The following is a 13229-nucleotide window of genomic DNA, read 5'->3' as shown; positions in this document are numbered from 1 at the left end:
CCTGGTGATGATCAGCACACATTTTTAAACAGATGTTTCTGGTTTTAAGTAAATTCTCACTTGATGGATTTTTTTTTTTTCTGAGAACACAACATCCATCAGATTAGAAATTTTTAACACTTCTGACCAGCAGCATGTAACCCTCAAGTGAAGAGGGACTTTTTTTTAAGATGCATGGAAGTAAGTAATACTTCCACAACTAATTACATCTCTTTAAAAAAACAAGAAAAAATCCTTTCAAATCAGTACCTGAAAATGTCAGCATAATTAAATTGTAAAATTTATGTTCTCACATAAAACCTGAAAATAAAAATACAGTTTGCTGTTAGCCTGCAATCTATCATTGAAATTCCAAAATACCACCTGCCCAATTATAAATTGACAATTAATGGCACTTTTCCTGATAAAGGAAGCAGAGTGATGCATTTAACAGTGTCATGGGCTGGGGCTGTCAGAGCTATTTCCTATGTTAGGTTATCTTCATCATGCACTTAATTTCCTGCAGCTAAACGTGGTTAAAGGAAAAAGTCACCAAGCAAATGGTGTAGTGGCAAAATCAAATCTGGTTGCCACAAATAAACCTTATCCATCTGAAAAGGCCCAAACTATCTCATCTAGCCAGCATCACACGGAGGGGAGAAGAGCCCCTCCACAGGGGTCAAAAAGAGAAATAAAAGGTCTTCATGCAGTCTTCCTACCAAATATACATTGGTGTAGTTCCCTCAGACTGAATTTTCCACGAACTGAAAACTTATTCCATTCCTTTCTATGCCATAATAAATCTAACTGTAGTCTTCCTAAATGCTGTAATGAGACATGGTTGTTTCAAGGCGGGTTCACAAAACCTGGTGTTAGGCTGTAGAAAACTTGCTCAATGTAACTCTGTCCTACATAAATCAGATTACAAAACAGATGAATAGTGATTTATTTTGCATACACCAGATACACAATATGATTAAATCAAAAACAGATTATCCAGTCTGGCTGACTTCTGCCTTTAGCAGAAAGATTTATCAAGTTACAAAAAAAAAAAAAAAAAAAAAAAAAAAAAAAGATACTAAGCAGCACACTGGAATATAGACAGGGAGGAAACAAAGCCAAAAACTTCTACTAAACTTTGCAAAGGTGTTTAAGCCCCATTTTCAAGACTGCTATGCATTTGGGAATTAAATCACCATTACTTTCTAAGCTACTAGATGCACAAGGCCACTTGAAAAAAGAGATTTGCAAGCATTTTTGTCCTTAACTGGGCTGCTGCGCAAAGGGTGTCAGAACAACTGCCAGTCCTGCTCGTTGGCCAAGTACCATAGCATGGAGTCATCTACCCCAGATAGCTGCCTGACAGCAGCACAAGCCCCTGCCTGGAAGAGCGGGCTGGAAAGTGTGTTTCAGCACCCAAAGTAGAGCAAGTGACTTAGAAGGCGTGTGGCTGAGACTGGGTGCCCTGCACTAAACTCATTTTTTTGAGCCGGGAATGTTTCTTTAGAAACAAAAACACAAACTAGAGAAACCACAGGGCTGCTGAAACTTTTACCAGGCTGCTGGCCTGCCCCCGCTCCAACTGTGCACCAAATGCAAATATGGTTACAATTTATTATTTATTACCCCAGTCTCACATCGAAGCGGATGCCTGTTAAAGAACCTCGTGTGTTTTTTGAAAGAGTAAGAAAATAACGATGATGCCTACATGTCCACCAACTTGACTGTGGTCAGAAAAATATACCCGCTTTATATTTCACCTTTGAGTTAACACGGGTAGATTTTGCTCCTTTTTTTTTTTTTTTTTTTTTTAATTTCCTGTCTGACAATTGAGCAATCTGGCTGCGAGCTGTTAAAATAGATGCTGCGTCCCACCCCAGACTTGGCTGTATTTTGCTGGCATGCAGAGCAAGTAGCTCCTCCATGGAGTGCATGCGGCGCACTGGAATTCCTCACGCTGAAGTCTGAAAATGCGAGTCGTCATCATATTCCCAGATAATACTTAACACTACTGCCCTAAAATGTCACATTCAGAAATCGATTTGCACGGGAAATTTTGCATTTGTTGGCTTAGCGAAAGAACAAGAAAACACTGCCACAGGAATGGAGATAACAAGTGGCTGGCATCGCATCTCTGCTCATTCTGAATTTAGAATCACGCGGTGCTAAAACAAGCTGGTGAAGGAAAGCCATTAATAAGACGCTCACAGGGGCGTTTGAATGAAGTGAAAAACAGTCAGGAGAAAGCGTGGGGAGGATTAAATCAAACAAACAAAAATCAGTTTACTGAGACAGGCTTCCAAGCAGTCTTCAGCCTTATGGTACAGCAACCTAACGTAATCAAAAGCCACTGCTACCTGGTGGCAAACTGAACTTGTTAAAGCATCTAAATATCCCCATCCAGCATGAGTATAGCAGGAGAGGGAAAAAGGCTAAAGGCATTGTGGGTTCCTCCCTGTTCACTCCTTCTGCCCCTCAATTAACACTAAGAAGTCCCAGGAGATGGTCACTGACACAAGTCCCTATTTCACTGGTTCTTGCACAGACAGCCCTGCTTTTGCTTTGTCTGAGGAACTTCCTTTCACTTGCCATAAACACACAAGTTTGCCACGAACACACAGGTCAGCAAATCCGGTGCTGCTGCACTGGTGACTATCTCAAGATATCTGGCGTCCTTTTCCACTTTCAGAAAACCCCAGTTTCTTGAGAAACTCAACTTCTCCCAAGTAAGGTTGTCCTCCATCTCATGATCTGGACCAAAACATCTATTTAAAAGGAGAAAAAAAAAAAAGCATCAAGAGCATCTTAAAGGTCCACAAATCAAAAGAAAGAGGGGAAAAATACACAACAGTCTAAAAATCACTATTCTTAAGGAAATCATGTGGTTTGGGGCCTCAATGAATGATTTTTGCATGCTTGAGCTTAATACTGTCACAGTCACAGAAGTGGAATCCAAAAAATCCACAAAAAATAAACAAGCCCATTGATGCAGATAAAAGTCAAACATGCTTTTGTAACTGGTAGATAGGTATCCAGCCATACATTCTCTGGGTGCAAACTACAGCCTCCATATGTAAAACTACATGACCCTGTGTCTGTGAGGTCAAGAACATACATGTATATTTTGAGGTTGAGACTGCAGCTGAAGAAAATGTGGCTTTCAACGGTTAAAAAAAATTAACTGCACAACAAAATATAGTAGGGAGCTTTTATAAGCCACCTGGAACTGCGTGTCTATTCCTGGAAGCTCCTTTTGGTGTGGTAGACCTCATACATGCCATATGCCCAACCAACCAACCCAACCATTCCTCTTCCCCCTCCCCTGAAAAAACACTGCGTTTAATGAAAACTCAAGTGTTACAGGCCAACGCACTTGGATTAAACTGATGACACTTGAAGTAGCTACAATATATTACTTTCCAATGAGTAAGAAACTGTCTCTAGGAAATTTCAGGTTGTGTTTAGTCAAATACAGCAGCTAAAGAGGAAGTCATAAAAAATGTGTAAGATACTCAGAAATCCGGCACTTTGTGAGTGCCTATACTTTTTGTTGTAATATAGGATTTGGGACATGCTAATGAGCGGGTGAAAAATAAAAATAGGATTTTAGTTTTGGAAATAGTCAGTAGCACTGCCCCCATACCAAATAGCAGAAGTCCAGTCCTGTACTTCCATTTTGGCTTTGCCATTTTTGCCTATGAGAGATTCTGAATTACACAGTACTGATGAGCAATGGAGAAACATCACAGAAAGGGACACAACTGAGACAGCAAGTGCTTGAGAAACAGAGCATCACCTACCCATACAGTAACTGCCCAGTAGAGTGCTTCTTTTTAAATTGTTTGCTACATTAACTATTAAAGAAGGACTACAGAGAGAAACTTCTTGCATTTGAGTGAGACAGCACAATGCATAAATACTGAAATAAAAAAAGACCTTGAAACTAAAAGCTAAAGCAGAATTTCAGAAAGACCATCCCTTGACTCAGTGTAACAATTTACCTCCAGAAGCTTTTGAGTCAGACTGGCACATTTAGGTACCCCATTTTGGTCTGGAAAAAGTACGATTCCCATCACTACCTCAGGGTTTGTTCCAAAGCTTCCCCTGAAAATCTCTGCTTGATCTCTAAATATTTTCTACATCCAAAGACTTGGCACGAGGCCCTGGGCTGCAACTGAAGCACCACAGACAAATGCCCAGCAGAGCTGGGTTGCCCAGTGCAGCTTCAGCCTCGGCTGCTGGGTCAGGCTCTGCCCTCCCACCCCATCTCTCGATCCTCCCATGCAGGAATAGAGACACATGTTCATAGTCCTTGAGGGGGACGTGTGAGCCCAAACCTGCTTTGAAAAGTCCACAGCCTGGGGACCGGGCTGAGCCTCTGAGCTCACAGTCCTCATAAGCAACCAAGAGAAGCATGAGGCACAGAAGGAACACGTTTCTGTTGAGACAGGCATTATTATACTCTTATCATATACTCTTATTATTCCCTTGCTCCGGGATTTGAAGAGGCTAAAGTGGAATGAGCTTTAATTACAACAAATGAAAAACATAATCAAATTTTTAGAATACAAAAAAGCAGTTTCCCTTTTAGACTGATGCCCGCTATAAAACCCCGGGAAAGGAGGTATCACCCAGCTGACAGTCTGCCTGAGCCTGCTCCCTCCTGCCCCCAAAGAGATGGGAATGCAAGAGAGGGAGGGAAAGGTGTCAGTGATTTTCCAAGGCACGCTGGCTTTTTATGAAAATTGTACCGCGTATTCAGGAAGAGACAGAGGAGGTAATCAAATCTGGTTATCTCGTAATCATTATGACTGGGTAGATTTTGGAGCCCGAGTTGTTTGTTGGAACCCACCCCTCCAGCCCTCGCATTTGAAATAGAACAGATGTGTAACATAACAGGAAAAAAATCCAGCTCTGTTGTGACAAATTCTTAACGAATTTTTTTTTAAAGATTTAAAATAACATAGTTTCTAGTGCGTAGGCTGTGATCCTGTTGACGTCCGTGCTCAGTTGCCCAGCACTTTCATATACATAAAATGAGAGGTATTTTTGGTGGAAGGAAGCACGGTCAGTGTATCTGATTGGTAAAATAACTTAAAATCACATTTCGACAGTAACTTCCAACTGCCCTAGAGCACGAGTTAATGAGATCACATGGAAACATATTGCAAACCAGGAAACATATTTTATACAAGACCAAAACAGTGGAAAAAAATGTTAAAATACACAAAGTAGTGGGGCTCCGTTTTGTACGCTTCACCTTTCTTGTTTGTGTTAGCGCACAGGCATGCCGGGTGCCTCCTGACGGACTGCAGCAAAAGCACCTATGGGCCGCCTGCTGCAAGGGAAAGATAAAAGCCTGTTTGGTCAAACTGTCCTATTATTGCCCTTGAAGTCTTCAGCAAAAAGCAGCCCTCCAACGCAAAAGCCAATGGCAGCCTCTCTGATGAACACGGGCTACTTGGCACTTCAGTGGGAGAACATAAAAGGTTGGGGGTTTTTTTTAAGGACACGGGAAGGCTCTCTGAAGGGTTTTCTTGTTGTTAAAAGTCTCTATCCCAGCTCCAAAAGGTAGCAACTGCCTAGCTTTTGATGGCTCAGTGAGACTCAAAGGAATTGCTGCATTTCCCAGAGCTGAACTGAGCCAGGGTCCTGCAAGAAACTTGGGCAACACAGAAAGAAAGAGGAGAACAATAAGGAAGGGGACCGCAGCACTACATGCTGTAATACAAAGGGCCAGGGATCACTCAATCTCAGCTTCGGTAGGCAGAATGTGGCAGAGAGGTACTGGCTTGAGAAAGTGAGATGGGCAAGGTTGAAAGCCAAGGAATGTATCACTAATCAAAATATTACAGTTACATGCCCACTTCTTTCATTTTGAGAAAGACAACTTTGCTGTCAAAAGCAAGAAGGCAGGTGTGCTTTGGGAAGAAGACGAGAGGGGGTGGCCATCACAGCCAGGGACTGGGAACAGCCTACAAACTTCTGGATAGCCAAACTCTTTTCCTGCGCCACATGATTCTGTGTATACAGCCTTTAGAAGACTTCAAAATAAAGACCATAACTGAGACTGAAAGAGCAAGCAACGGACATAACTCAAATTCTGGCTATTCTGTGGTGCTTCCTATACGGAGTCCTCTTATGAGGATAAATGTGACCAGTACATTTGCGTATTATCAGCTGACAAATAAGGTTTTCTTCTTTAAACATAAAAATGGTGGGGAAGCAGGGGAAAAAAAAAAAAAAAACAAACACTGTCCAACATAGATAGGAAGAGAAGACTGATAAGCAGCTTTCAGATGAAGTGAAGTAAAAGCTGAAATAATGCACAAAAAACCCATATCTCTATTCAGTTTGTATTCACTGCCTATAATGTGTAAATGTACAAGGCCCTGTAACAGCCACAATAGTGAGACCATGTCTTTGCCCTGCAATGAAAACATACTAAGACACAATGAATTATTTAATTAAAGCCACAGGTCTGATGGCACCAAATTGACCTACTGCCTGATGAGCTTCTGAATACCCCATTTCCAGTCTGCCCGGGCTAAGGCTTATCCCCTGGGAGGAAGATAACCAGCTACAGCCCACACAGGGCTAGCTCTTTAAACCTTCAAGGCTTTACTCGCGGTCACACCACACCAACAACAGAGGCAGCGTCACAAGATAACGCTAAGTGGAATGAGTGGATGGGCAGATTTGGCAGGAAGCAGAGACAGGAAGGGGAAGGAGGAAAAAGAAAAGCGTGCAATAAAGATATTATCAGGATTGCCCTCTAAGCTGGGTTTCCTTACCTCATGTAGGATGTCGGAGACAGAGACTTTGGTTTGGCCCACTGGTAGGGATGCTGTGGCACAGACAGGTACTGCTCACAGAAGTTTCCTTTCCTGATGTGCTGAAAGCTGGAGAAGTCTTCTGGTGACAAATCGGCAGTTGGCGATATGGTCCCATGATCCTCGCCAGCCGGTTCAGTTTTGAGAGTCATGGACGGGGTGTGGTCGATGGCGGTCTTCCTCGACTTGATGGGAATCCCGTCGTTCATATCTATGGTGCTGTCGGTGGTGAGGGCATTGATGGCAGCGACGATGGCGGAGCTGGTGTACTGGTTGGTGTTCCCCAGCCACGTCTCATCTGTGACGCTCACCCGTGGCGAGTTTTGCGGAGAAGGCGTGGGAGAGTGGTGCGGGGAGTAGGAGGTCTGCCGGCCATTGATGCTGTACTTTCTCTTGTTGCAGGGAGATGGAGGCCTGGAGTTGCGAGCCCCCAGCCAGTTCTCCTCCGTGATGCTCGTCCTGGGAGATGTTGACGGAGAGTGCCTCGGGGAACTGAGCAAAGTGCAGGCCACCATGCTGCGCTGATAGCCCTCCTCCGTGTCAGTGGTCTTCGGAGAGACACATGGGGACTGCCACGGAGAGGTCTGGGGTGAAGTGTATGGATACGAGTAGTTGGACTCATAGGAAGACGCTTCGGAGTTGCAGCTTCTGGAAGACAAGCTACTCGCTGGACTCAGGCAGGATGGGTCTCTGTACGCCTCAATGTTCGGTAAGTTCAGAGTGGCAGTGGAAGGCGACCGTTTGGCATTTGGGATGGCCTCCTCAACCTCATCATGGAAAAACTGGTTGTTGTTATGATGAAGACCCATGTAGGAAGTGATCTCAATTCTAGGGCTCTCCAGCGCTGGAGCTCCATTAGGTCTGATGTTTGGTGGCAGGTAATACTCGGAGGCGCCGCTGTCGATGTGTCCTCCATATCCAGAAGGATGATTTGTGGATGGGACAACTGAAATGACGGGATTTGATGTCTGAAGGCCATGACATGGAGTTGACAATGAGGAATGTGCCACATTTAGAGGCAAGCCAGCATTTACATTTGAAGATGTATAATTATAGTGTTCTGGAAAAAACAAACAAGAACGATATGAGGTGCTGCACAAATATACTCACTTAATAACATACCCAGCTGGAGTAGAGGGACATGGCACAATATACAAAAGCACAGCTCTCTTTAACAACCCAGGCCACAGGTGTGCCACACTAGGGGAGAAACTGCAGACTAGCATCCTTGAAAATGCCACTAACTGAACAGCACAAGACAAGCTATCTTGGGAGGGGGGCGTACACAGACTGAGTTTGTCTTGAGGACACTCTTCTTATGTGAACTTTCAGAGCAAAAAAATCTGAGTCTTCAAACAATGTTGCTGCAGTGTTCAGCAACTGCAGTGCTGCTCAAGAGATATGCTTTTATGTAAGTGAGCCTAATCCCTCCCTGAAAAGTTGGAACACACAAAAACACGGGACAAAAACAAACGTGGAGGCAGACTAAAGCGAAGAACATGATCAACTGCATTCTGTTAAAAAAATTATACACAACCAAAATTTCCATTACAGCAAGTTTCCAACTGGTTCCAGTTAACTCAGATTTTGGAACAAGATGGATCTATTGACCTGCTCTGGTTTCTGGGACCACTTATCCTCCAGCCCAACTGGCAGAGGCCAGGTGAAGGATAAACATGGATGTCTCACTGCTCTGCGACAGCATAAATTCCAGTGAAATTGCTGGTTACTACGTGCGCCACGTCAAGAGCTGCCAGCAGCGTGCTTTCGGCCAACGGTCTAACTGTTTAACAGCTCCAGGTGTATAAAAGTAATAGCAGAGTTGCACAGTTGGTGTGGAAAACCTGCAAGGTGAAGATCATACCACAGTCTTGCACTGATGGGCTCCCCAATCCAGCTCAGGGAAGAAACCCGCCCTTTGTGTGCCTCCGTCCCTGCTCCACTACCGGGACCAGCATCTCAAAGCTGGTCTGGAGGAGAGACCACCCCTGCCTCACCTCACTGTTGGCCTGCTGAAGGGACTCCTTCAGCTCCCCTCCCCTGTCCCGGGGCTGCACACATGTCTCTCTTTGCCACCCAGAGACACCAGTAGGCTACATGTGGGGAGATGGGCAGCCCTCAACCAAGGGCAATGTCCTGATCCTGTGGTGGGATCAGAAGTCATCCACCTTGTGCTTTGTGATATAGGGAGGCTCTGCATCACCAGCACACGTGGGCCTGAACCCCCAGTGCCAGTACTTCTTGCCATACGGCAAAAAGGCAGCAAAACCTTTCTATCAGGGACAACAGTCACTGAATTGTGAGTCTGGGTTTTGCAGGTTCCTCTCAGCAGGCTGGAAATGCACCTGGCCCCAACTCCAGCCCCAGCCCCAAGCTGTGCTTGCAGAGCATCAGCCTTCCCCGAGGTTTACTACAGCAGTGGCACTTCTCTGCAGGACAGAGGGAAACTCTGCATCCCCCCTGGCCACAGCTGATCCCCACAGGGAGATCATCCCCTTCCCTCCCAGGAGGCAAGCTCCCTTGGCCATCACCCTTGCCCACCTTCCCTGGGGAGACAGGGAAAAGCTGGGTTAGTTACTGCAGCTGTCAGTCCCAATGCAACCCACTCCTTGCAAGTGCTGCAAATGCAAACGAGCCTCCGAGCTGGTAACACCAGCACAGCCAGCTATTCTCTTTCTTTTGTTTATCAGCTCAGCCCTCTCTGGTGTCATCCTCCGGCGATCCCGCGCTCGCCTTTCTCGCTGGCAACGACTCCAAGGTAAACGGTACTTAGGAAAAATTAATGTGCTGTCGTAGTTTCACAGCAACTCTGCGATGTTCCAGCTGATGTATGTCATGTCAAGTAACAGTCAGGAACGACGAGCAACAACACCTTTTGAACTCGCTCTCTAGTCTGCCTTCAGAGACTGGCCATTTACTGAGGAAGGGTCATTAAATTACACAAGAGCGTGCCACAAATAAAACTGGATTATTCAAAGCATGCTGGAGCTTCGCACTCTATTCAAAGAACAAGGCAGGCAAGAACTATGGAGAAAAAGGTGCTAGTTTGACAAGGATAATCTGACTGCAGCAGTCACAGTGAGGTGCAGATCTGCCTGGGTGATTAGAGACCAGTCCTTCCAAAATTAGTCCCCTTTTGTTGCTGCCATGCCATGCGGCTGCGCCACTCAGTGTCACCATAACCACCATCACAACCCTCTCACTCTTTGTGGAAAAAAAACCTGAAGTGGTACAACAGTGCTCAGACCTTCTCTGTTTCAGGAATTAGCTCAGAGAAAGGGTCTAAGCAGTGCTTTCAAGGCAGCTTCAACCCCTTCACTTCTCCCTCTAGCTCCAGAGGAAGGCAATGTCCCTGGCACTGCACTGCTGCCGGGACACTGGCTAGGTGCTTCTTCCACGTACGCCCCATGGGCCCTTCTACAGCCTCTTGGCCCAGCGGGTAGGTGGATGACACTGGTGACATGGCACAAACGGACGCCGCCCCCAGCGGGTCCCCACAGGGCAGCCAGAAACCCTGGGCAGGAGACTGCGGGCTCCACTGCTGCCTTAGCTCTGCGCCCACCAAGTGGGCTTTGGGAACAGGGTGCGACAGCAGCATCTGCTGACTGCAGAATCAGCGCCTTTACATCTTTTATTAAAAATAAACAGGCAAACAAAATAGCAAGGGCAATTATTACCTGCGTGAAAAGTACTGTGAAACCAGCAGTTCTCTTAAAATGCATGACTAGGGTGAAATTCAAACACTGAAATCTGCTGGAGATCCGCAGCACAGGCCTAACAGGCAATATAAAGGCTCAGACCAGCCTTTGGAATCCCATTCAAAAAAAAAATTAAAAAAATAAAAGGACAGCCTTGAGCGCTCCAAGCAACAAGTTCCCCTAATGCACATGGCAAGGAATAGCTTCTTTCAGAAATATTATGGGTATTTTTAAAATGTCATCTTTCAAAAGGCCAAGAACAACATGTCATACAACTTCTCACACAATAGTACTCGAAATTGAAAGAAGATCCAAAGCTTTCCAAATATATTTAGGTATCTTAACTTTTCTGACAGTGTGTAGAAAGTATGCCCAACAAATATAAAATCCCAAAGGCAGAACTAGGAACAGGACTGAGTTCTTGGTTTGTGAGTTAAAAATCATCAGCTAGGATGTCTCAAAAAGCACATTCTTCTCCCCAACTTCCGTGTTGATAAAATTCATCACATGCACATACATTGTCACCATTCGTAACATGCTGATGGTTTCCCCACCAGGGTGAATTAGACATGCAGAAATAAAATGCCAGTCTTCAGGGGCAGGAGAGGGAGGTGGCTACAAAGGCATGAAACTGCATTACATAATGCAGCTGTGTAGGGTATTTTGGCAGTGCTGATAGGGACAAAAGGAAGGTAATGCTTTAACATGGAGTCATTGTCACAACTGTGATCTGTAGAGGCCCCCAGGACCAGTGCACATACTACCAAGACACTTTCAGTAGTGTATTTTAATATCTTGAGCCAGACCTCAGTATCAGATAGACCAGGGCAGGTTTGCAACAGTTCTGTTCCAACAAATCCACACTTATGTCAAGTGTAACTGGGACAAGAAATTGGACCCCTTGATTTGTGAACACATCTTCACATATTACATTTCACTTTGTGACAACATAATTTTTTTTTTTTTGTTTAGATCTAGTTAACTTCACAGAGCAAAGGTTTTATTCCTTTCTATCGTTAATGGGCTGATCCTACAAGGCACTGGGCACCACCAGTTTTTATTTACGTTCTTTAAATAGGAATGCTGAACACCTGCAGCTCAGAGGCACTTCAGAGAAGGTGAGGGCTTTTTTACATTGCTAAAGATGAAGCCACATCCAGGTCTGTGTTTAAATTCCTGCTTTCAAAACTGCCTGATGGAGTTGGGTACTTTTCTCACTAGGACTTTGACACTTAATTTGCTTAGGCCCCTCCACTTTCCAGGTGTCTAATTACTAGGACACTCACCTGAAAAGCCTGATGTAAAACTCTTAAAATTACTTTTATTCTAAAAAGTTAAAGACTCCTAACAACCATTTGGACACTGACAACGTGGCGGAGAGCCGGGCAATCGGGGAGCGTTAGGAAGGGGGGCACTATGCCTTCACCTGCATCCTGGCAGGCTGCGATACACAGGCAAGGACTTGTGAACCTGCTTCAATTTAACGGCGAAAGATGAAGCACAGACACAGAGACAGCTTTACCGTGAGGCTGCGTTAAACCACCTACTTGTATGAGAGCTTTCTATGGTGGCCAGCTATCGCTGCCGCCGTATCAGTCAACCTCATAACAGGAAACAACAACTTTCTCCCTCTCCCCATCAATTCCTGATTTGTTCGCCTCATTTCCACCTCAAGCATTGTTAAAAGCCATTAAAAAAAAAAAAAAAAAAAAAAAAAGACAGCCGGACGGAGACACCAGAGCTGGAACGGTGTGACCCATGATGAATTCAGGCCCGTTATTTTTACAGATGGGTGACCTTCAAGCTAAACCCTGAGCCTAAGTAGCTCCAGCTCACAGCGGGAAGGGGAGGGGGTGGCAGAAGCGGTTTTTGAACTGGCCCATCTTTGTCACAGGCAAGCCCCAGGTGCCCACTTGTACCCCCCGGGGGTGTGGGGAGCGGTGGGGGCTGTGCGCTGGGGTGGCCCGGGAGAAGGGCGAGGGGGCAGCCGTGCGAGCGGGCAGCGCGGGGCTTTGGAGACCTCAAACGATCCCGAAGTTCCAAACCTGAGGCCCAGGCTGCCTCCCGAGCCGCCTCCCTTTACGGGCTCCTCCGGGTGCTGTAAGGGCACCGCCAGGGAGAGCGCCGGCCGCCGGGGCAGCATTTCCCCCTCGGCCGCCGCGGCATCGCTCGCCGCTTCCCGGTGCTGCCGGGACCGCCGGTTTCCCCGGCCCCGGCCGCGCTCCCCGCTGGGCCGAGGGGGGATAATCTTCCCTCCCCCCCGAACCGGGCTGCGCAGGGGAGCGCTCCCCGCAGCATCCCTCCGGCGCTGCCCTGGCCGCCCCGCCGCGACCCACCTCCGCCGCCCTCACCGCTGTGCTTGAACTCGAAGAGGAAATCGAAGTCAAACTCCTGCTCGGCCTCCACGCCCGTCATGGCTCCCGCCGAGACCCCCGCCACGCTCCGGCACCCAGGCGACTGCGGCGCAGCCCCCGGCCCGCACCGTCGGGTCCGCCCCGTCGCGCCCGGACACCTGCTGCCGCGGACCGGGCCGAGCTCCCCCTCGGCGGCGGCGGCGGGGGGCTGCGCAAGCCCCGGCAAAGCGGAGGACGGCGGCCGCTGCGGGCGGTAACGTGACCCCGGCCCCGACGGGCGGCCTATCTCACCGCCGCCGCCTCTGATCCGCCCTCCCTCCCGCTGTTGATGTTTCCGGGTCGATGCAAACAACTGCGGTGCCCGG

The 13229-nt window shown here is 46.9% G+C and overlaps 1 protein-coding gene across 1 annotated transcript in view; it reads right to left on the bottom strand.

Moving 5' to 3' along the window:
* Window positions 1-12925, bottom strand: part of NFATC1 (nuclear factor of activated T cells 1) — a 111594-nt gene extending 98669 nt beyond the window's left edge. The window contains exons 1-3 of the mRNA XM_074899761.1: window positions 12847-12925; window positions 11602-11607; window positions 6774-7872 (exon numbers count right to left, since the gene is read on the bottom strand). Coding sequence (XP_074755862.1) covers window positions 6774-7872; window positions 11602-11607; window positions 12847-12925 — 1184 coding nt within the window. The remainder of the gene's footprint in view (window positions 1-6773; window positions 7873-11601; window positions 11608-12846) is intronic.
* Window positions 12926-13229: the final 304 nt, after the last annotated feature.

Source organism: Athene noctua, chromosome 2 (assembly GCF_965140245.1).
Source record: "Athene noctua chromosome 2, bAthNoc1.hap1.1, whole genome shotgun sequence".
Classification (NCBI taxonomy): domain Eukaryota; kingdom Metazoa; phylum Chordata; class Aves; order Strigiformes; family Strigidae; genus Athene; species Athene noctua.
The sequence above is the reverse complement of the archived record's forward strand: the minus strand, read 5'-3'. Positions and strand labels throughout refer to the sequence as shown.